Source organism: Ctenopharyngodon idella, chromosome 17 (genome assembly GCF_019924925.1).
Source record: "Ctenopharyngodon idella isolate HZGC_01 chromosome 17, HZGC01, whole genome shotgun sequence".
NCBI lineage: Eukaryota > Metazoa > Chordata > Actinopteri > Cypriniformes > Xenocyprididae > Ctenopharyngodon > Ctenopharyngodon idella.
This window is the reverse complement of record NC_067236.1, coordinates 23,340,589-23,364,793: the sequence shown is the minus strand read 5'-3', so window position 1 is coordinate 23,364,793 and position 24,205 is coordinate 23,340,589. Positions and strand designations below refer to the sequence as shown.

Genomic DNA, 24,205 nt, shown 5'->3' with positions numbered 1-24,205 from the left:
ATTTAGTACATATAATGATGTAATACAATAATGCTAATAACAACAATAACATTTATTTATTTATTTATTATTATATAATTCAATTGATTTATTAAATATAATGTCATTTCAAAATGATTATAATAATAATGACAACAACAATATTTATTTAATATTACATTAATTAAATAATAATAATCCAATTCAACAATAAAATAATATATCATTTAATACAATTATTAAATATAATAATGCAATAAATAATAACAATACCTATAACATGTATTTATTATTATAATTTAATAATAATAAATACAACAAACAGTAATAAAAAATATATAATTAAATTAAATATGGTAATGTAATATAACAATGACAATATCAACAACATAAATTTAAAATTCCAATTAATATAATAATATTCATTATTATTATTAATAAAAATAATGATTATTATTATTATTATATAATTTTATTTATTTCCCAAAAGTACCTATTATATACAATTCATTTGATTAATTTATGAAATATATTAATGCGATATAACGGTACCAGTGACAACAACATTTGTTTAATATTCTAATTAATATAATAATGTTCATTTTTTTAAGTTATTATTATTATGCATTTTTTATTTATTTACACCTCTGGATATTTTGGGATCAGGAAACACTGTAAGCTAGATTCAGATTTTAGAGTATGTGTGCTAACTGCTAGCTCCAGCAATTTGCATAATTGATCATAAAACTCTACTTGACATTCAATGTGGGAATGAGGACAAGCGGTTTCATCTTTCAAGTTCCATTTAGATGTTACACATTCTTGACTGACAGCCTCTGTTAAAGTATTGTTTTCCCCTCTCTTTCTCCCTCAGGTCCCACGTGGCTCTCCACCAACCTGGGCATCCTGACTTGTATCGAATGTTCAGGGATCCACCGGGAGTTGGGTGTGCACTACTCCAGAATCCAGTCACTAACACTGGATGTTCTCAGCACCTCAGAGCTCTTGGTTAGTGTTTGATCTTTGATTTCACAGATTCTCCAGCACTGCTGCTGTAAGCCTAATATTGGGTTTATTTATTTAGTTTGCGCTGGATTCTTTTAATTCAGCCTTCAGGCTTGAAATTTTTATAGGGTTTGCTTAAATGACTTGTGCTCTTTGGGAGCCATTCCACACGCATGATTTCAGCCCAAAGCGTTTTTGGCCAGCAATTTTGGATCATTAAAGCAATTACACAAGACTGTTAGCCACAGTGAGAAAGCCTTGCGTCTCTGATTGAGTGCCAAGATACATTGTTTGGCTGATTAGGATATTATGAAGTAACAAAACAGATCAAATGGACCTTAAATAAATGCGTTTGTTGGTACTGTAGAGTTGCGAAATGCAATTAGTCTTTGATTTCATGCATGTGTTTGCGTGTATGTGCGTGTTGTGGTGTTTAGCTGGCCAAGAACGTGGGGAATGCTGGATTTAATGAAATCATGGAAGCTTGTTTGACAGCAGAAGATGTGATCAAACCAAATCCGGCCAGTGACATGTAAGCCAAAGTTACTCTTTGGGAATTTTTCATCACTTATATTGTTTTTTTTTTTTTTTTTGTTTTTTTTTAATGCAAATTCATTCTTTTTTAATTACCTTTAATGCCACAGGCAGGCGAGGAAAGACTTCATCATGGCCAAGTACACAGAGAAGCGCTTTGCTCGTAAGAAGTGTCCTGACGCGCTGTCGAAGCTGCACACGCTCTGTGATGCTGTGAAGGCACGGGATATTTTCTCTCTCATTCAGGTCTACGCTGAGGGGGTGGACCTAATGGAGCCGATTCCTCTGGCCAATGGACATGTAAGTCTGTTCACATCTTTCCTCGGATTTGATAGTTATTCAGTTATGTCCCTTACTAACATTTACCATGGTAATTATAGTTTGTGTTAAAATACCAAATATACACACACACACACTCTACTGTTCAAAAGTTTTAGATCGGTAAGATTTTTAAAAATGTTTTTAAAAGAAGTCTCTTATGTTCACCAAGGCTACATTTATTTGATCCAAAATACAGCAAAAACAGTAATATTGTGAAATATTTTTACAATTTACAATAACTGTTTTCTATGGAAGCTTGTTTCCACCACTGAATAAAAAATAAAAAAGGTAATTGTGTCTTTATTGTGTTATAAAGTCAAAATTGTGAGATATAAACTCACAATTGCAAGAAAAAAGACAGAATTGTTAAAAAAAAAAAAAGAACTGTCAGATATAAATTCGCAATTGCGACAAAAATTGAGAAAAAAGAAGAAGTCAGAAAAAAAGAAGAAAAAAGAAGAAAAGAAGTCAGAATTGCAAGATAAAAAGTCGCAATTATCTTTTTTATTTTTTTTATTCAGTGGCGGAAACAAGCTTCCATTGTTTTCTATTTAAAAATATTTTAAAATGCATTTTATTCCTGTGTTGGCAAAGCTGAATTTTCAGCATCATTACATCATTACATTAGTCTTTAGTGTCACATGATCCTTAAGAAATCATTCTAATGTGCTGATTTGCTGCTCAAGAACATTATTAGAACAATATTATTATCAATATTGAAAACAGTTGTGTACAATTTTTTTCAGGATTCTTTAATGAATAGAAAGTTCAAAAGAACAGCTTTTTTCTGAAATAGAAAGTTTTTGCAACATTATACACTACCGTTCAAAGGTTCAGTAAGAATTTTTTTTGGAAAGAAATTAAAGAAAATAATACTTTTATTCAGCAAGCATTAAACTTATCAAAAGTGACAGTGAAGACATTTATAATGTTATTCTTTCTATTTCAGATAGATGCTGTTTTATTGAGCTTTCTATTCATTAAAGAATCTGGAGAAAAGTTGTACACAAATAGATAATAATAAAAAATTGATAATAATAATAAACATTCTTGAGCAGAAAATCAGCATATTAGAATGATTTCTGAATGATCATGTGACACCGAAGACTGGAGTAATGATGCTGAAAATTCAGCTTTGCATCACAGGAATAAGTTACATTTTAAAATGTATTCGAATAGAAAACGGTTATTTTAATTGTAAAAATATTTCACAATATTACTGTTTTACGGTGTTTTGGATCAAGTAAATACAGCCTTGGTGAGCAGAAGAGACTTCTTTTAAAAACATAAAAAAATCTTATCAATCTAAAACTTTTTAACGGTAGTATACATAAACAGAAATATACTGTAAGTACTGATGGTTAATTCATATATATACGATATGTCCAAAATATCATGGCCTATTCAATCATGAGTAGCTCTTATGCACAAACCCAAATAGGAACCAAGCTACAGTGTAAACATGACATGTTGTTTGTTTGTTTGGTGTGGTAGGAACAAGGTGAGACGGCCCTTCATCTGGCCGTGAGACTGGTGGACAGAACCTCCCTTCACATCATAGACTTCCTCACCCAGAACAGGCAAGACCCAGACAGCCGAGCAGAGGCTGGAAAACACCTTTCCGTTTTTTGCTGACCAGTTGCTGACTAATGCTAGCCCACAACTAAATCTGAATCAACGGCTTTTTTGTCATTGATTTGACCAAAGCTGTTTAAAAGTGCTGGTTTTGAAGGTTAAAGAGGCAATTATAGCTGTGCCTGGAATGGAAAGTTGAGATTTAATGTTTTCTAAATAGGCAAAATTGTGTGTGTTCTCCCCTCAGTTTAAACTTGGATAAGCAAACGGCTAAAGGAAGTACAGCGCTGCATTACTGCTGCCTGACGGACAACAGCGAGTGTCTCAAACTTCTGCTGAGAGGAAAAGCCTCTATAGACATCGGTATGTCGTCCCTGTTGAAACAGGAAGTTTGGGTGTGACATATTGGCGGGATCCCTTTCATGATGTCTTTAAGGATTCCCAGGCTCCTTGTTTTGTCTGGTGGCACTTTTCAGGGATGTTGTTCTCACACCATGTTCTTATTTTGACTGCTGGGAAAAGTTTTGTAATTCTGTTGTTGCTCTGTTATTAACAATATGTCCACAAGGAATGGGAAGAAAAGATAACACTGAGCCATATGTGGCCTAGCGGTTCTGCGTGTGTGAATGTATGTGGGTGGGTGAATCTGTGCCAGGGAATCTCCTCTCTCAGATCCCTGCCAGCGTCTTTTGTGAGCAAGCTGTCTGGATCGACTTGGCTTTGTCTTGTCTGTAAAGTCAAATTCAGCACAGGAAGCCAAGAGTACAGAATGTGGCGAGACCCTCATTCTTCCAGGCTTGGCGACGACTGTGATACTTTCTCAAATGTATCAAACCACTGTTTCCTCCTCTTGAAATGTGTTTCTGTGTATATTTAGCTAATGAGGCTGGTGAGACCCCGCTTGACATCGCCAGGCGACTCAAACACCTGCAGTGTGAGGAACTGGTGAGCTGTCATATTGTACATTCAACGTTCTTGTAGTTTAATAACTGGCCTAGATGGTAAGAACTGTTGTTTATGGTATGTATGTCTGTCTTTTAGCTGAACCAGGCACTAGCAGGGAAGTTCAATGCTCATGTGCATGTGGAGTACGAGTGGAGACTACAGCATGAAGACCTGGATGAGAGTGATGAAGATCTGGATGAGAAGGTGAGGGAAAACTCCGAGACCTCAAGGAAAAAGTCTTTTACGTTAGATTATGCCTGACTAATACATTTGTGTGTATATGTGTGGATATTTAGTGGTTGCACTTTTATTTTACCATTACTGACAATCGTCATTTTGGCTGTGTGAGATTCTCCAGCTTTGTTGTTCCTCTTCTGGAAAGGGGGCAGGGAGCAGAAGCTCATTTGCATTTAAAGGGACACACACAAAATGGCATGTTTTTGCTCACACCCAAATAGGGGCAAATTTGGCAAGCTATAATAAATGATCTATGGGGTATTTTGAGCTGAAACTTCACAGACACATTAATGATATTACATCTTGTAAAAGGGGCATAGCGCATATTTTGCTAATGACCAAATATTAAATTGACCAAATAATAAGTGCTTTGTAATCATCTCAATAGTTACAATGTTGCTTAATTTTTATTTTGCCTGCAAAATCTTTGTTCTGATTTTTTTTGGGGGGGGAATATTCAGTGTTTACACCCAGTCTCACTTATATCCTTTGACCTTTGTGTCTATAGTCCAGTCCTCACCGGCGGGACGAGAGGCCCATCAGCTGCTATACACCGGGCAGTAATTCCCTTCAGCCCAGTCCGGCCAGCCTGGCACGAGACGCACGAGACATGGTCAAAGACAAGCAGCGATTCGTGCCCAACCTGGTCAACAATGAGACCTATGGAACCATTATCAACACCAACTCACCGGTCACCCTGTCCACCTCTGCTCCTCCTCTACCACCCCGAAATTTAGGTACTTTACGTTTCATTCAGTTAAAACAAAAAAAAAAAACATGATTGAGAGAAGAAAAAGACCAGCCTCCTACACTTTATTAGGTATACCTTGCTAGTTTGGACCCCCTTTTGCTGTCAGAAATGCCTTAATTCTTCATGGCATAGATTTAGCAAGGTGCTGAGAACCTTCCTAAGAGATTTTGGTCCATGTTGACATGATAGCATCACGCAGTTGCTGCAGATTTGTAGGCTGCACATCCATGATGTGAATCTCCCATTCCACCACATCCCAAAGGTGTTGGATTGAGATCTGGTGACTGTGGAGTCAGTTTCAGTATAGTGAACTCATTGTCATGTTCAAGAAACCAGTTTGAGATGATTTGACACAGTGTGTTCCTGCTGGAAGTAGCCATCAGAAGATCGCTGTGGTCATAAAGGGATAGATATGGTCAGCAACAATACTCAGGTAGGCTGTGGCATTTAAACAATGCTCAATTGGTACTAAGGCCCAAAGCATGCCAAGAATATATCCCCCACACCATTACCCCACCAACACCTGCCCGAACCCTTGATACAAGGCAGGATGGATCCATGCTTTCATTTTGTTTATGCCAAATTCTGACCCTACCATCTGAATGTCGCAGCAGAAATCAAACGTTTTTTCAATCTTCTATTGTCCAATAGCCTCAGTTTCCTGTTCTCAGCTGACAGCAGTCTTCTGCTGCTGTAGCCCATCTGCTTCAAGGTTTAGCATGTTATGCGTTCAGAGATACTCTTCTGCAGAACTTGGTTGTAACGAGTGGTTATTTGAGTTACTGTTGCCTTTCTATTGGCTTGAACCAGTCTGGCCATTCTCCTCTGACCTCTGGCATCAATGAGGCATTTTCACCTAAAGAACTGCTGCTCACTGGATATTTTCACTTTTTCTCAGACGTTAAAAGTCACTTAAATCACCTTTCTTCCACATTCTGATGTTCAGTTTGAACTTCAGCAGATCGTCTTGACCATGTCTACATGCCTAAATGCATTGAGTTGCTGCCATGTAATTGGCTGATTAGATATTTTGTTAACAAGCAGTTGAACTGGTATGCATAACAAAGTGCCCGGTTATTATGTATATAAAATGTCCAGTTTACATTTGAACTCCTTCAACTACTTTCTTTTTAAAATCATTGCAGGATCCACTTTATTAATATTTACAATTGGTAATGAAAAATGTACTAAATATACACAAAAAAAGCAACTGATTCTACTAGTCACTAATACTGTTTGATCCATTATGATTAACATTCAGGCCACAACAGGCAGCTGTATTTTTAGCCTCACAAATGTCAGGTCTCAAAATGGCAGAAATCTCATTTGACCTGTTCTTGAATTCTCACCCTCACCCAGTTACACTGCAGAGCTCCATGGCAACGGCCGTGTGAAGATGCTGACCTATATGTGCGCTCCCAAAGTCTCTGGACAGGGAGCTGTTATGAGCTCAAACGCTGGGCAGCAGGTTTCACATGCAGCTGCAGTCTTTCAAACGCTTTCAGAAATGTTCATAAGGCCTTAGAGGTCTGTTAAGGTGACATAAGCTAGATGTCAGTGAACAGGAGATTGGTAAACTCATGACTTTGTCTGTCAGAGTTTCACTCGGATAAAAAAGACCTGATTTTCTGTGTTAGAACAAGATATTTTTCTCTTGAAGTGACGCGAGTCCCATAGTTCTTTGCACTCAAACGACTGGTACGTACTGCACAATAAGGGTTGCACAGACTAGTTGACTTTAAAGGGGTCATGAATTGAGAAATCAACTTTTCCTTGAGCTTTGCAGGCTTTGCAAACAGACTTTTACGATATTAACTCAACAGTAATGCAACAGCATGTAAGTAACTGTGTTCATTCAAATGCCTGATCTGATATGTAATGATTCGTTTACAGTCAGATGTTCTTTGTCTCTGTGTCAGGAAATCAAACCAGTGACTAAACATTCAACTTCACGTAGTTTCTCTTAGTAGGATGAAAATAATCTGTTATTTAAACAGTGATTAAATTATACACAGAAAGCGATCAAAGAACGCTTCCTTTACAATCGCTGGAGCTGTCAATCAAACAGCATGAGTTTATCAGCGACTGAGCTCTGGACTTGAGCCAAAACTGTTTTATTCAACGAATCTCTTAGTTATATCACGTTTGCACTGTTAGTTATGATGAAAGCATTCTTCACTGTGAGAAATTGATCACTGCTTTCATGCGCTCAACAACATGTCTGTGATCGGCTACAATGTTCATCACTGCAACCTTTCATGCCACGATCTAAATATAATGCCACAGATTTAAATGTAATGCTATAATCAACACTTTTCACAATTAGTTAACCTTGAAAGCTGTAATCGTAAAAATGTACTAAAAGTTTTCGAGAGAGTATAAATGTATAAATATGAATGTAATCTGTGATACTTTATCTGTGTCTGATTTAGAATGAGCAGAAATCTGTGAGAAATATATCGACCCAAAGACAAAAGAACTGATAAAAATAAGCTGTTATGTAGGAGCAATAGCCTTGTGGGCAGCGCTGTGTCATATGCCATATGCTGTAGCTGTGCACGAGGCAACCGCGTTCGAGTCTCGGCTCGAGGTTCATTAATGACGTTCATCAGCGACTAGTTGACGTCGACTCGACTTTAATCACATAATTGTCGAATTAAAAAATCTGAAGTCATTTAACCCCTACTTTACAATGAGCTGTATTCTTAAAGACACTAATGAAATTAAATCCATAATGGAGCTCTGCAGGTCTGGAGCAGGTCCAATGTCCAGAGAAAGAGTAAACAAAAGCGCTGTCCTGTAGACCACTCTGAAGTCACTCTCTTTTCATCTTACATTTAATCTTTTTGCTTTTTCTCTTTTCCTTCCCACAGTACAACCGTCTGGTCTTTCTGGAATGGCTCAGGGATCGCCCGGTTGGAAACCTGGCTCCCTAGATCTGACCGGCAGACAGAGATCTTCCTCTGACCCTCCCAACATGCATCCCCCAGCGCCCCCCTTACGGGTCACATCCACTTCCCGTGAGTTGGCTGTACATGAATGAGTGGATGAACTTTTGCTTGAGGCCGAGCGGATCTGTTTCATGTGGAGCTTTGTGTTACGCTTTAGATTTGCTTCGGATTGTTCTTTGATTGATCCTGGATCAGCTGGTTTTGATGTCATGACATAGTGGTGTCTAAACGTTTGAATATTAATTAGGATATGCTGTGTTTGAGTTGAGATGTGAGTTTGTTTATTCACATAGCCTAATTAATATTCATGAACCAATACCAGGTATCAGGCTTCAAAAATTCTGGTCTACAAGTTGATGTTTTCTGATTTCCCAAACAATTTCAGGACAAGCGTGCTGTCATTCTCTTTCATTAATTTCATGTCTATTCAGGGATTTAATGCTCAGATCTGTCTTTTGTTCTCTAAAGGTTTGAAATAGCATGAGATATCGAAAAAAAAATGTTACAGCTATTTTTTAAGACTTATAAAAGCCAACAAGTATATTTAATATCAGAATATTTTAAATGCTTTTTTGGTAACAATTTACAATAAGGTTTCATTTGTTAACATTAGTTAATTTATTAACTAACAAAATAACAATGAACAAAATATTTGTTACAGTATATTTAATCTTTGTTAATGTTAGTTAATAAAAATACATTCATTCAGTTTGTTCATGTTAGTTCACAGTGCATTAACTAATGTTAACAAAAACAACTTTTGATTTTTAAGAATGTATTAGTAAATATTGAAATTAACATTAATTTAGATTAATAAATGCTGTAGAAGTATTGTTCATATATTTTAAATGTATATATTTTTGTTATTTTTATTAATATTATTTTAGTGAACGTGTATATATAAACTAGATAAATCTCGGGAAAACTATCTGGAAATTTAGGAATTGTAGTTTCCTTGCCTATAAAAGTAATAAAAATTCATAAAATATTAAAGCAAAATATAATATATATATATTAAAAATAATGACAATATATACATATTGTGGATTACATGTAGAATTTTCAGCTATAAATATAAAATAGTATATACATTTCTATAACATTTTCATATGTTATTAATGATATAATATTATTTATTAATTGTATTTGTAATTAATTATAAACATATTTTAGTAACACTTTAGTTTAGGGTCCAATTCTCACTATTAACTAGTTGCTTATTAGCATGCATATTACTAGGATATTGGCTGATTATTATTATTATTATTATTATTATTATTATTATTATTATTAAAGCACATTTTAATGCCTTATTCTGCATGACCAATTCTGCATGATACATCCCATAATCCTACACAATACCTAAACTTACCAACTACCTTACTAACTATTAATAAACAGTAAATAGGAATTTATTGAGGCAACAGTTATCTAATAGTGATAATTGGACCCTAAACTAAAGTGTGACCCCTATTTTTTTTATATAAAAATATACATCTTTATCCAGAAATCAAGGAAAACTGGAAAATCATGGAAATTCAACTGTGAGGGAACCCTGCTACCAATATTGTCAAACATAAAATATTGAAACATATGCTTTTTTTTTTTTTTTAGTAATTGTGAGCATGTTTAACATCTATTTGATGGTCTCTCTGCAGTTCTTGTACCCAGCGGTGCTCCCCCTCCTGTGGCTAAAACTGCCAGTATAATGGAGGCCAAGAATATACAACCCAAACCCGGACAGGGGCCTCCTGGTCAGAACATCAACCGAGCTACAAGGTCAGAATACTAAATAACCCATGACCACATGCACACACATGTATACAAATGCCCTCTGACAGTCCTGCCCTATAGGACAACACAGTCAGACTCATTATAGCTGCGGTTAGCTGCTGGTCCTTGAGTAGAACTTTCTCCACAGTGTTTGGTGAGTCTGACTCCTGTAAAAGGTGAGCGTGCCCTTATCTGAAAGCAGAGGTGGAAAATGCCTATAGGGAACTGCTGCTTTACCAGGTCATTAATTCCTATTCAAGTCCTCATTCACGCACACAGTGCCAGAGGACGAGACAAGTAGGGCACGCATCTGAGCATGACCTGAGCCTAAATGTTGTAACTGTTAGTACTGAATAGGGCTGCACGATTAATCGAAATTAAACCGAACGCGATTTGACAAAGGCTATGATAATTTTCTTTTTTAATGCGCAGCTTGTCAGTGAAGCATGGCTCTGTGATCAGTAGTAAATGCTGCTCCATCTGAAAGCCAGAGGGCGCTCTTGGACAGAAACTCCAAATAGAGTGGTGGAACTATGACGCATTTTTGTAGACCAAAACCCGGAAGTGAGTTAGCATTTTAGCACTTCCAGTCAATGGGTTTTTTTGAATGGGTTTTTGGTTAAATGGCTGAAATAACGCTGTGGTTTACACAAGCTCAAGATACTTTCACGTTTTATTCTATGACATAAAATACATCAGTATTAACCTACCCGGGATTTTTCTTAAGCTGTTACATGTCTTGAAAATGACGGCTGCTAAAAAGTTGCTAAAAAGTAGCTAAATCAGACTACAGAGGCTGTCGGCAACATTAAACATCATCACGCCGAACAGGTAAGCTCAGTCCGCTTTTATAGCCTTGTTATGCTTAAAACTGCACTCTTACAAACTATTCTTCTAATTCAAACTTTCAAGGAAAATGTCTTTAGATAAAGACTGAAAGAGTTGTCGGAAGCTTAGTGGTGGTGACGTTGAAGTATAAACTATAAAGTATATATATAATGCAATGCTAATCGACATAGCCTTCATCGCTGTATAGAATACTATGAAATATGTTGTGCTACATCATCTCACAGAAGGATGTCATTTCAAACACTCAACTGATGTTATGAAGTGAGTTTGGAGTAAAAACGTTATTAAATGTCTTTTGTTGGACAAGAGGTTCTTTTAAATGCAAGTTATAAGCAACTCAAACTCGCAGTCCTTTCAGATGGAGCAGCATTTACTACCGATCACAGAGCCGTGCTTCACTGATAAGCTGCGCATAAAATAAGTCGCAGCCTTTGCAACTAAGCCAAGTAGTTCGCGACTGATTCTATTTGAATTCTCACCCCACCCAGGGCTTGCTTAGGCATCAGCCGTTGAGCCCCTGGAGCTCAGAGATCCAGAAATCTGAAAATCTATAAGTCCATACTTCAAGTGATCCATCGTGGTCAAATTTGATTTCTCTGACCGACCAGAGTGAGCCCTGGTCGGCTTAGGCATCAGCGGTTGAGCCCCTTAAGCTCAGAAATCCAGAGAAAATTCAAAATTGAATTCTGTGCCCACCCAGAGTGACTCTGAGTGGGCCTCATGACGGGGATGTGGCCCTGGAGCTTTTCTGTTGTTCGCCAGATATGTGGTCACCCTTTCCCAACACTCTGATGGTGGGTTTTCAGAGACCCTAGGCTCTGGCATTACCTCCAGGGTCGCAGGCGAATCTGAATTACACCAGGAAGGGTGTATCCTCCCCGGATCAGCCGAGGGAAATTTACTGGGCCGTAACTCCGGAACTCCTCCATGGATTCCTTTGAAATTTGAACCCTATATAGATCTCAGGGAGCCCTTTCCAACGAGCCCAGTTGGCGGGTATGCCGCCGGGTGGGCCGAGATACGAATTTTCAAAGTCGGAGAGGAAAAAAGTCCATAACTCCCGAAACTGATTTCGGGTTAATTTTGATTAATCGTGCAGCCCTAGTGCTAAATATTACAAGAACTGTACACACAATATTCACATCTCTTTTTTTTTTTTTTTTTTTTTGCTTGCAGCGCGGACAAAAACTTCAGTAAAAGCACACTGATGCGCTCCGGATCCATCGAGAGACCAGGTAGATGTCAGAGAAACCATGTTAACTGTAAGTTGATTGTTTTAATAAAAGGCTTGAGGCCATTATTGTATTGAAAAGGCAATGCTAATAGTGATGTCTTTTCCTGTTTTTTGTTAAACAGCTAAGGAAGTTCCTGGAGGCCCCCAAAACACCACTGGTCAAACTCTGCCCGCTACCCACATGCCCAGGAAAACTTACCTGGTATGTTTAACCACAAGAGGAAATTCCAGACATGTGAATCAAGTGAATTCATGATGGATACCGCCTAATATGCCATATTTACTGTGTGTGAGATAATAATTGACATGTTCTTGTGTTTCCAAACCCGTGTGTGGTAAGCAGAAGCCGAAGCGTGTGAAGGCCATGTATAACTGTGTGGCTGATAATCCAGATGAGCTGACGTTCTCTGAGGGAGAGGTCATCGTGGTGGATGGTGAGGAGGACCAGGAGTGGTGGGTGAGTATCCTGACTGCTACACACTAGACTTCAACTCTTTAGATGACACACTTTATATAGTAACAGTGGTATGAGAGAGAGAACCAGAGAGGAAAAGTGAGTTTACCATATTTCCCTTCCTATTACTGGCTGGTTGTTAATAAGTAAACTTCATTGAGGGCCGCGGTCTGGTTCAGTGTCTCTTGCTGGAAAACAAGCAGCTGGTCTATATTCAGTCAGTCGCCTTCGTTCCCACTGGCTGTGTTTAGTCAATCATTCTCCATGGAGGCTCATCAATGGTAAGGCTAAATCCCCTAATCTCTGTGTTCCTGTGTGATTTCAGGGGTATTTACATAAGAATTTGCTTTAGGGGGTTCAAGCCGCATTTCCCCCTCACTTTTTGTTGTTGTTTTTTTCCTTAATTGACCGTATTACACACAACATTGCACATTTGTATTACTCAGATTAACACTAACATAATTTGTACAGAAAACTCTGTATAGGCCTTTTTTTTTTTTTCATTGTTGTTGTTCCGTTTGTTCTGTGAAAAAGCAAAATCACTCAAATAAATGTGTAAAAAAATATATTTTTATATGATAGATCCAGCATTATTTTAGTATTATTTATATACTATTATGGTATTTATTAAAAATTTGAATTCGATTTTATTTTTTTACATTTTCATTATTTTTTTTTTTTTTTTAGTTTGTTTCAGTAGTTTCATGTGCTTTTGACATTTTTATTAGTTTTTGTTTTTTAGCTTTTAATTTTTTTTTTTTTTAAGTATTTCTATTTTAGTTTTAATTTTAACTTATTTCAGTTGTCATTTAAATTTTTTTAAGTTGTCGGTGCCGATAGCCTCATGGTCAGCATGCCGACATATGGCGTGGTTGTCCTGGCTCACAGACATTTCCCGATCTCTTCCCCCTCTTGTTTCCTGTCATCTTCACTGTCCTATCAAAAAAAAAAAAAGTATTTTGGGTTTACATATTTCATCTAATATTGATATTTTATTTCAGCCATATTTCCACTAACAAAAATTATTTTAAATAGTTTCCGTTAACAATTACAACACTGGTTAAATCACCTTTATCTATCTGTTGTAGTGGTATAATGACAAAAAATATATATTTATAAATAAATAAATAACCTATCTAATCTAAAATAACATATTTTGACTTGATTTTTTTTGTAGCTGGGCCACATTGAGGGAGAGCCAATGAGAAGAGGGGCATTTCCTGTCACATTCGTGCAATTCATTATGGACTGAAGGGCCGGAGATCACGGACACTGAGTTGGACTGATGACGGCACTTCTCTGCCTCTGTGTGGCCTCACTAACCATCATCATCATCATCATCGCTGTTCCCTTTGTCATAAAGCTTGTCTTCACTGAGCTTCCACTAATCCCTGCTCTCACCTGGCTTGAGCAGAGTCACTGGAATATAAAAGCTTCCTAGGCTTTGGATTTTTCTTTTGTTTTTAAGTTTGTGGCCTAGATATGTTGCAGAACGACAGTTTGTTGCAATAAATGCACTTTTGACTTAATTTATCATGACCACAATGCTAATGAGATGAATGTCACCAAGATGAAGGTTTTTTGTCCGAGATCATTCACATCCTTATTCCTTTTAGACACAATAGATAGCGTAAGGTTGATTTTGAAGTACAGTACCCATTATCTGTGAATACAGTCTTATTTGCCCACATTCCATGTCTGGCAAGGAAAGGCAGAAGGATAATCTGAGAATCACTGACTTTCGAGGACTTGGTTGGAAAAGACAGCTTCGTCAATGGTGCTAAGCCAGGAATATGCTACGAGAGCTGTCTGCTTACGGAGGGGGAGCTCCGATGTTCCCATTTTCACACTACCTGCCCCAGTGCTGAGTGTATAAATAGGCGTTCCACCACTCACATCTGGGAAATATCTGAAGTGCACTGTGGATGTGAGAGATGGAGAAACAGACAGACATAAGAGCGCTTTCGTGCTGGCTAAGGGACAGGGAACATGGAGACTGAATGAAAGTAATCTTGACCCTGTACCTGCTGGGAGTTTTGAGCGCCGTGACAGTCTTCGTGAACATTCAGTGGCATCCAGGGAGAGGAAAGGAGCCAGTGAAGAGCATCAAGGAGGTTTATTTCTGTATAGATATTTATAATTCTGAGCTGTCCTTCTGTGTTCTTGATTTAGATGCTCTTATTGATTTTAATGATCTTCCTTCAGTGTGTAGGCTGTTTGCCTCGAGAGGCCTGTGCAACGGTGTCATTTCTCAACTGGCTCATTTTTTCTTAAAGCGATAGACCAAAAATGAAAATTTGGTCATTTACTTACCTTCATGTTCTTTCAAATTGTGCAAAAGAGCATGTACTGCACAATGTCCAGAGTGCTTTTTCATAATGGGGACTGTTAATGTTAGGCACTATAAAAGTGATCCATAAGATTAATTTGCTATATTCCAAGTCTTCTGAAGTCCTACTGTAACTTTGTGTGAGAAACAGACCAATATTTAAAGGGAAATTATTTACTCATACTTACGTCATTCCAAACCTGTGTAACTTACTTCTGTGGAACACAAAAGAAGATATTTTGAAGAACATGGGAACCAAACATTGGAGCACACTGACTTCCTTTGTATGGACAAAAACAACATTTCTCAAAATATCTCCTTTTTTGTTTCGCAGAAGAAAGTCATACGGGTTTGGAAAAACATGAGGGTGAATAAAAAGACATAATTTTCATTTTTGGGTGAACTATCCTTTTAAGTTGTTATTTGCTAAAAATTAAACCTGGCTTGACATGAAAAACAATTGACATCTAGCTTGGTACATGTCATATTTGAAACAATCAAGTTTGAATGATATTTGAGAAATGTGGTCAAGGGGGAAGGTACTGAGTGAGTAACAATTTTAATTTGTCTGTTTTAGTCAACATATGGGTTCAGCGTATTTGGAATGCAGTGCATGTGTCATATGGACCACATTTACAATTTATCTTGTAGTTTTTTGGGAGCTTGACACGTTCGTCTCCACTATGGTAAAAGCATTGACATTGTTCAAAATTCGTTCGAAGAGTCACACAGGTTTAAAATGACATGAAGGTGAGCAAATGATGACAGTGTTTTCATTTTTGGGTGAACTAACACTTTAAGACTGAATAGTGAATAGTATTTTTTTTAGCTTGAGAGCACTAAAACCTAGTCATTTTAACAGATTCCAAGGTGTCAGTTTAAGATATGAATTATACACTGGTCAGCTAAAAAAAGTCGCTGTTTGGATTTAAATAGGCAAATACTTAAAGGCATAATATGTATGATTTTTGGATTAAAATATCCAAAAACCACTAGAACAATGTTATATATTTTATTGACTTGTGTACTTACATTATCCCAAATGTTTCCAAGAATGTTTAAATCCAGAGAAATAATCAATTTTAACCAGGACACGGAACGTATCCGTGCGTCGCCTATCAATGATATCATACCCGTGTTACCCTCGATTTCCGATTTTATTTTGTAGAAACCATGGAAACACCAAAGACGCTTTTATATATTATGTGTTTTATTAGACAGGTGAGCAACTGTTTGGATACATTCATCGACAGAAAACTAATCATGTTATATAGCTAAACACAGTAAGTCTTATTGTTTTAATCTCGTTTCCTTGATTTACCGTGAGTACCATGTTTTACCATGACATATCGATCTAGCTTACTGCAGTGTGCAACAAGTGTCTCAGCATCTGCCGTGTAAACGCACAGAGTAATGTTATAACATCATTTTCACACTTAAATGTATCTAATATGATAAACAGCGCTGCGTTTATCCACATACCACATACGCTTGACTGGAAGAAGATCTCCCATGATTTTGCGCTCAATCTCGGCGTCATCAAGCTACGCCTTTGTTTTGAATAGGTGACCTCTAGCGGCGAAAAATTACATATTGTGCCTTTAAGGGTCTATGATTCAATCATAGACCATGTAGGAAGACAAATCATAGCACCTCTGAGTCCAGACCTTAAAGGGATAGTTCACCCAAAAATGAAAATTCTGTCATCATTTACTCACCCTCAAGTTATTCCAAACCTGTATGACTTTCTTTCTTCTGCTGAACACAAAGGAAGATATTTGGAAGAAAGTTTGTAACCAGGCTGCTTTGGGGCACCATTGACTTTCATAGTAGGAAAAAAATACTATGGAAGTCAATAGTGCCCCAGAACTGTTCAGTTTAACACATTCTTCAAAATATCTTCCTTTATGTTCATCAGAAGAAAGAAATGTATACAGGTTTAGAACAACTTGAGGGTGAGTAAATGATGACAGAATTTTCATTCAGAATTATCCCTTTAAATTCATTGAAAGTCTTTGGGATGTGCTGGAGGAGACTTTACAGAGTGCTCACCTCTTGCATTGTCAATACAAGATCTTGATACAAGACCAATAATTGATGTACCTCTTACTTTCAATGAATTTAAGGTCTTGACTCCAAGTGCCATGATGTGTCTTCCTACATGGTTGTTTAAGAAATGAAAAGCTACACACTCCATCAAAGAACCATTGCCAAACGTATAACATGCTAGAAACATAATAATCACTGCAATAATGATCCAGTCATAAACTCTTAAGTATTTGCCTATTTAAACCCAAACAGTGACTTGGCAGTGTATGTATTTACACCGACCAAGATGTGCCCTGAATCTCCCAGCTTTGGTTGGCCAGATAGGTGTTCCCTGTACCAGTAATATCTCTGCATCTCTTACTTTTTCTAGCGCTCTAATTGTATTCCAGAGGAAATTAAAATCCCTCATGTCATTTTCCCCTCACAACACTTCTCTTAATCCTTTCTAAAGCTTTGAAATGCTCATCCTGTAACTGTGCAGGAGCGTTTTTAATGTCATGAGTGTTTGATGTGGTTGCAGAGCAACTTAATAGAGTCTGTTATGTAACTTTTAATTACAGTCATGTTAGTCTTGATTGAGCTCGGACCAGAGTGATCTGTAACTCGGGCAGTGACGGGATAATTACTATCCTGTGTTCAGTTCACTGTATACAGACGGCACCTGGCCGGCTGTGATTGTAAATAAATGTAGACTTTGCTTTGTGCATATTTAATTGTAAACAGAGAGCTAAACTGACAATGACTGATGTTTTGTTAGATAAGACTGTTACACTTAACTTAGATGAAAACAACCTCTATTCACCCGTTGACCATAAACATCATTGATGCTAATATATAAATATATGTACAAATAAATGGGAAAACTGGAATTAAAAAAAAAACAACAACATGCAAATAAATTTCTTGTTCATGTGTTGCATTATTCAGGTATGTTGAATGGTGCTGTTATTAATAATTTAAAACAGAGGGCCATAACTCAATAGGTTAAAGTGCACTGCCATCTAGTGGGGATGAGGAAAAAAAACACGAGAAGAAACTTCACATAACATTCGCATTGATTTATTGTACCGTATTAACTGATCCGATCCCACTTGGACCAGGACACTGGAGGATGACAGAAGAGGGACACGTACATATACAGGGCACAGGGGGTTTGGGTTTTACAGCATCTTTGTTCCACTGACATTAATGTACCATGCTTTACACAAATCCCACTAAAGCCCAAGAAATCACAGATTCACTGGCCCATAGTGGGAAATGTGCTCTGAGGTTGTTGTATATATACATTAAATAAGATTAAATTAGATTACAAAAATAGATGCAGCCCGAACTTGGACTTTTGGGTTGTGGTGGGACTGTTAGGAGAAGGGGATGCTGGGATTAAACTAATGAATATGATGTAAACATGTGGTTGAGATGGCTGCCCTTTAATGCTGAACAAAATCCGAACAGCTGTACTAACATTAATCAAAGTGAGACACATTCCAGCATTTCTGTCAGATCTGTTTAAAAAGGGCACCTTCCACAAACAGACTTCCTTCCTCCTGCTGAAGGAACAAGTGAGGGTGGAAGAACCGGAGCGTTCCCAGGACTCCTCAGGACTTCTCTGAGGCCAGAGCACAGTCAAAGGAGGTGGACAGAACTTTGCAGATAGCCTGGGCTTGTTCCTGCAGAGCACAAATGATGTGTTAAAACTACAGAATGCAACAGGTTACCAAAGCCAGCAGAGGTTTCATTGTACAGTACCATTCAAAAATTTGAGGTCAGTAAGGATTTTTAATTAATACTTTTATTCAGCAAGGATGCATCAAATTGATCAAAAGTGACAGTAAAGACATGTACTAAAGATTTCTATTTCAAATAAATGTTGTTCTTTTGAACTTTCTATTCATCAAAAAACCCTGAAAAAGAGTATCATCAAAAATATTAAAGCCCGTGTGAACCAAGAGTTGCAACTGACTTTAAATAGTCAGTAAATAGTGTCAATTTTGCGTGGTGGAGGGTGGGTGGGATTCATCTTCTGTTTTTTTTAAGCTAGCTTGCAATTGCTAGCCTCTCTGAAGTTGCCTACCCTAGCTTTAAGCAGCATTAACTGTTTTCAAAATTGATAATAAGAAATGTTGCTTGAGCACCAAATCAGCACATTAGAATGATTTCTGAAGGATCATGTGACACTAAAAACTGAAGTAATGATGCTGAAAATTCAGCTTTGCATCACAGGAACAAATTTTACATAAAGTAGCTTTTTGTTCTAAATGATAGTTCCTTCAATTTAAAATAAAATTACATTTTCAAGCCATTTCAGAGCAAATACATAAATAATGACATATTTCTGCTACATTATCCATATCTACCCTAATTCATACTTCATATGTTCTTAGAAACACTTCCTGTATTCAGGTCTTACCGCACTGCTGCACTGATACACCCAGATGCTGCACTCATGCTGCTTGGCATCAGTGGTTTTCAGTGCGAGCAGGTTCTTTCCAGCACCCAGACCATCATCATAGCAAAGCATACGTACAATCAGGTAGAGCGGGTGACGGTGAAGCACATCCTGAGAAAAGAGAGGATCAATAGCAACTCAGATACTGAGTGGAAACCCAGCCATGCCATTATATTGAAATCCTGTATTTCATAGTGTAATTAGATGTTGAGTTCCACATTATTTTGTGATCATGAATTTACATGCTTCTTTCAACATGCTCCTTTATTTTGTGTATAAAGAAAAAGATCCAAATCTCTCACAGTAAACGATGACATTGAGTCAACTCACACACTGGTCTAATGAGGCCACTTTAACTCCATACTTGGACACTCCCAGAATCATTTCCTCATCTCCAGGCACAAACGGCAGTTTTCCATCTTGCTTTGAAGTGAATACACGAGATTAGATTTTCAAACAGCGGCAGACTCAATGTATGATATTATGATAAATGATAACAAGTAGATATTAAATAGTGACACTTTTTTTTGTTCTCCTCTAGGCCAGGAAAAATAAAATAATTCTCCTAATTATATTATTGCATCAAGTGAAATTCTTTTGGCTTCTCCAAAAGCAAAGTGGTCACAAGACAAAAAAAAGCAATTGGCTAGATTAAAGGTACAGTGAGCAATTTCTGAGAAACGTTGTTGAAAGTGGATCGGGCCGAGTGGCACAACAAACTTGTAGCCAATTAGCAGTAGGGGGTGTGTCCACTCATGATGGGGGAGGAGAGAGTGCACAAAATGGAGATTTGAAGGAAGAGAGATGGCTGTGAGACATTACAAAAGAGAAAAGGTCAGAGGAATATCACTGGAAAAAAGAAGGGTTATGATCAGGCAAGAGCTTTAGGAATCGTGTTAATATTAGAAAAGCTTTCCAGCACTGGAGAGACCTGAGCAGGAAGGCCTACTCGTGTACTGTATGTTCATTTTTTGTTCTTCCTTGTTGCTCTTTCGTCATCTTCGCTTTATTTTTCACAAAGCATAACTTCTGCTATGATAAAGAGACATCTACTCTTGCATTGCGTGTTCATGCATTTTGGGGGCGGAGCAATGAAGAAAGGTGTGTGTTTGTTTGGATTGATTTCAAATATCAACAGTGTTTCTCAGAAATCATTTACTGCACCTTTAAGGGGGTAACATCTCGCCCTTTTCTAGATCCTTACCTGAGCTTCATCGATGAAGTTGATCAGGTCTAGAGGCTCCTGGAGGGTTTTGCTCATCTCAAACTGCAGCTTCTCGATGGCTCCCACATACTTGACTCTGAACTCAGCACACGTATCAGACACAGCGTTACCTGAAAGTTCAACAAGGTCAGGAACTCTTACAGTATCAAAAATATACACGTATGAGTTTCTAAAGGGTTTCATTGAGAACTAACCTGAGCTCTTGGTCGAGTCTGTATCAAGACTGGCGACTGTGCTTGACCTAGACAGGCCTCCCAAACTGGAATCCACTGACTGGATAAAGGGAAATTAGAGTTTATCATTACCTTTGTGGAATAAAAAAAACTCAGTGGACAGAATCAGCTGAATGCCAATTCACTCTTTTACAAATTAGTGGGTCCCAAATCACAGTAGTACAGCATGTCAAAAGTGCACAGATTGCATACTGTACTTTTTACTAAGGATCCATGCATGCCTTTTGAGCTAATACTGGCCAAGACCCCTTTCACTTCACTCTATGGTATCAAGGTGCAATTTTATTAGTACTGGCATACTGGCTCAATTCATACGTAAAAAGTTTGTCAGTTTGTCATGTGCTTTCTCTACTTAGCATAAATGTGCAAATGGAGATTCAGCAAACATTTATAAATGAATAAGTGTAAAGAAATGTAGTTTATGACGTGTGTACTTGATTACTTCTGGTAAACTGACCTTGCTTTTAGTGCTGATCTCACTGCTCTGGGAGCTGCTGCTGCTGTGGCGCTTCTTGACCTTTCGAAACATCCTTCACCATGACGCCAGTGCTGCAGTTCTCCAGCTTACCAGCAGATAGCAGCAGAGTCTGAGGAGATTTATCAGCTTTAGTGCCATTTAAAGGTACACTATGCATCTTTTTTAATTCAGAATGAACAAAATTTAAATAATGAGTCAATACATCAATCCTTCTTCCAAAACGTACTTTTGTCTTTGTGTGTGTATGTCTAACCCCTCCGGTTTTGCTCACACCACTCAGAGCGGGATTTGAACTGGGGATTCTGGCATGGGAGGCGAGCACACTAACAAGCGCACTAAAAACCGCAGCCTCTAGTGTGCCTCTTGAGGCCAGGGGAGTGAGGTTTACTAGCACAGCTCGCACTGGCTGGCCTCCATTACACTCACCCCCAAAACCTCACACCCATCCGGGTCACGGCACTAATGTAACCCCTCTGGTTCTACTCATACTGCTCAGAGCGGGATTCAAAACTAGGTTTCTGGCATGGGAGGTGGGCACACTATCAAGGACGCTAAAGACCACTGCCTCTAGCGCTACTCTTGAGGCCAGGGAAATGAGGTTTACTAGCACAGCTCTTACTAGCTGGCCTCCATTACACTCACCCCCCAAACCTCACTCCCATCCGGGTCACGGCACCAGTGTAACCATTCCGGTTCTACTCGCACAGTTCTGAGCGGGATTCAAACCAGCATTTCCAGCATAAGTGGCGGGTGCGCTAACAAGGACGCTAAAAAACGCAGCCTCTAGTGCGCCTCTTAAGGCCAGGGAAGTGAGGTTTACTATCACAGCTCTTACTAGCTGACCTCCATTGCACTCACCCCTCAAAACCTCACTCCCATCCGGGTCACGGCACCAATGTTGCCCATCCGGTTGTACTCGTACCACTCAGAGCGGGATTCGAACCGGGATTTATGGCATGGGAGGTGGGCACACTAACAAGGACGCTAAAAAACGCAGCCTCTAGTGCGCCTCTTGAGGACAGGGAAGTGAGGTTTACTATCACAGCTCTTACTAGCTGACCTCCATTGCACTCACCCCCGAAACCTCACTGCCGCTGGCAAAAAGAGAATGCAACAGAGCTTGTAATAAAATGAGAATCAACATTGGCTTGGCTTTTCGGAGATGGCAAGAACTGTGGGATTTGAAATGTTGGAAAAGTGATGCGAAGATGGCATTTTTATTACTCAACAGGTGAACCAATAAATTGAACAGATGAATTGCCATTTGTAGCTCTCTAACAGAGTTCATTGTAAAGCATTATCTATTGTGAAGGGTCATTTCATTATGGTTGTTATAGCGCTGTGCTGGAATTTATTTTCAAGGAAGTATTATGTCTATTAATGGTTATAGCTACATTAATGTCTTCAGATAGACAGCCTGAGATCCTTTCCATCTAAACTGGTTATATAGTAGTAGTGAATGTTTTATGAGTAGTAGGACAATCTCTCTCTCTTTTTAGTTATGACAAAGAATCATAATTATCCGCACAAGCACAACCAAAACAATGTCCTTCTGCAAAATGCATGCGGTTTTGTTTTTAACCACTAGAGGGCAAAAAGTAACATAGTATACCTTTAACTTAATCAAAATCACAACCATAGTTGTCTAATAACGCTGAAGATAAAGTGCAATATGTAGCCAATAAAATATTTTAGAGACTAGAACTGCAATTAAATATAGAAATACAGAAAAACTACAAAACATTTTAATGACTTTCCAGGCCATGAAATCAAAAAATAATGAGTCATTCTCAGAAAATAATTCTCATTATTTGGTACTGGAACAAGACTGAGACATTGTAAAAATATATCTAAACAAAAATGTAGATATACAAAAGTTTTCTGGCTAAAATGTCTAATATTGTTTAATTATAACATGATATTGTAATTATTCAATTATACATTAGAGGCAAGTATGATTCATTTCTATTAATCAGTTCAAACTGTCCATTTTAATTAATCGATTTTCGTCTTGATATTTATTTACACTCAACACTTCGACTTCTAACCAAAAGAAAATATGGGTCAAAGAGTGTAAATTAAGTGCTATCTCAGCGTAGTAAACAATTAAACAAGGTTCCTTACGTAATATTTCAGCTCAGATGCATGAATTACGCTACAGATAAACACTGCCTTCATAATTGTTTAAGAAACAGCATGGACATGTTCTCGGGGTTCAAGGCACTCCGCGAGCCCACGCCCCTATAAAACAATGGTGCCAAACTTTGGGTAAGTTTCTAGGAATCTACAGAGAGGCGCTCAGCTCGCGCAATGGCTCGTGGACTGTGCTAGTAGGCACGAGCTCACTGCACGAGCACATTGTTAATGAAAACCCCACGGAAAGTAAAGGAAACCCGTTGCTAGGATAAACATTCAGCAGCACCAGACGTCTAACTTGTCTAATGCAAACGCAAAGGGATGTTATTTGGTAATTTATTGGCTATCAAGAAATATGGAGAATATGAACTTGTAAACAAGCACACTGGGCATACCTCTATTTTGAGCTCACTATGTAGCAGTGTTGAGCTGTAATAATTATTAATATGGTTCATCAAAGCGACGGTCGGCAGATCTCTCTCTCTCTCTCTCTCTCTCTCTGCTTTGGCGAGACTTGCGTTGACACTTCACTTCCTGTACGGCTCCACCCTGCACTTCTTAAAGGGGACGCACGCTTATAGGTGGGTAAATTTGCAATGGAATATCAGCTTACTACTACTTACTAAATACAGCAGTGCACATACTAATATTTTAAATAGTAAGTGGCTATTTAAAAGAATTAAGAATGGACAGAACATCAG

General features: G+C 38.0%; 2 protein-coding genes across 5 annotated transcripts in view; one reads left to right on the top strand and one right to left on the bottom strand.

Moving 5' to 3' along the window:
• Window positions 1–17,908, top strand: part of LOC127498025 (arf-GAP with SH3 domain, ANK repeat and PH domain-containing protein 2-like) — a 76,529-nt gene extending 58,621 nt beyond the window's left edge. For 2 of the 4 annotated variants that reach the window (XM_051866873.1, XM_051866874.1), the window contains 14 exons: window positions 854–987; window positions 1,422–1,516; window positions 1,629–1,818; window positions 3,334–3,419; window positions 3,662–3,777; window positions 4,292–4,359; window positions 4,456–4,563; window positions 5,105–5,333; window positions 8,221–8,367; window positions 9,957–10,077; window positions 12,097–12,155; window positions 12,277–12,356; window positions 12,498–12,611; window positions 13,786–17,908. In XM_051866873.1, the coding sequence (XP_051722833.1) occupies window positions 854–987; window positions 1,422–1,516; window positions 1,629–1,818; window positions 3,334–3,419; window positions 3,662–3,777; window positions 4,292–4,359; window positions 4,456–4,563; window positions 5,105–5,333; window positions 8,221–8,367; window positions 9,957–10,077; window positions 12,097–12,155; window positions 12,277–12,356; window positions 12,498–12,611; window positions 13,786–13,860 (1,622 nt within the window). In that variant the 3' untranslated portion in view covers window positions 13,861–17,908. Of the gene's footprint in view, window positions 1–853; window positions 988–1,421; window positions 1,517–1,628; window positions 1,819–3,333; window positions 3,420–3,661; window positions 3,778–4,291; window positions 4,360–4,455; window positions 4,564–5,104; window positions 5,334–8,220; window positions 8,368–9,956; window positions 10,078–12,096; window positions 12,183–12,276; window positions 12,357–12,497; window positions 12,612–13,785 lie in introns of all 4 variants that reach the window. The other 2 variants (XM_051866870.1, XM_051866871.1) reach the window with 1 other exon arrangement.
• Window positions 17,239–24,060, bottom strand: itgb1bp1 (integrin beta 1 binding protein 1). The gene is made up of 7 exons (XM_051866881.1): window positions 23,900–24,060; window positions 21,348–21,477; window positions 20,852–20,930; window positions 20,637–20,767; window positions 19,763–19,855; window positions 19,394–19,543; window positions 17,239–18,653 (listed from the first exon to the last, which is right to left on the bottom strand). The coding sequence occupies exons 2-7, from the start codon at window positions 21,417–21,419 to the stop codon at window positions 18,582–18,584; spliced, it is 597 nt and encodes a 198-aa protein (XP_051722841.1). The 5' UTR covers window positions 21,420–21,477; window positions 23,900–24,060; the 3' UTR covers window positions 17,239–18,581.
• Window positions 24,061–24,205: the final 145 nt, after the last annotated feature.

What these genes read in the sequence shown, in the direction of transcription:
- itgb1bp1 (XM_051866881.1), bottom strand. Translation starts at nt 21,419, where the DNA reads ATGTTTCGAAAGGTCAAGAAGCGCCACAGCAGCAGCAGCTCCCAGAGC. An exon ending in AGACTCGACCAAGAGCTCAG is followed by an intron (nt 20,768 to 20,851) that starts GTTAGTTCTCAA and finishes TTGAACTTTCAG; the next exon opens with GTAACGCTGTGTCTGATACG. An exon ending in TGTATCAGTGCAGCAGTGCG is followed by an intron (nt 18,654 to 19,393) that starts GTAAGACCTGAA and finishes TGTGCTCTGCAG; the next exon opens with GAACAAGCCCAGGCTATCTG.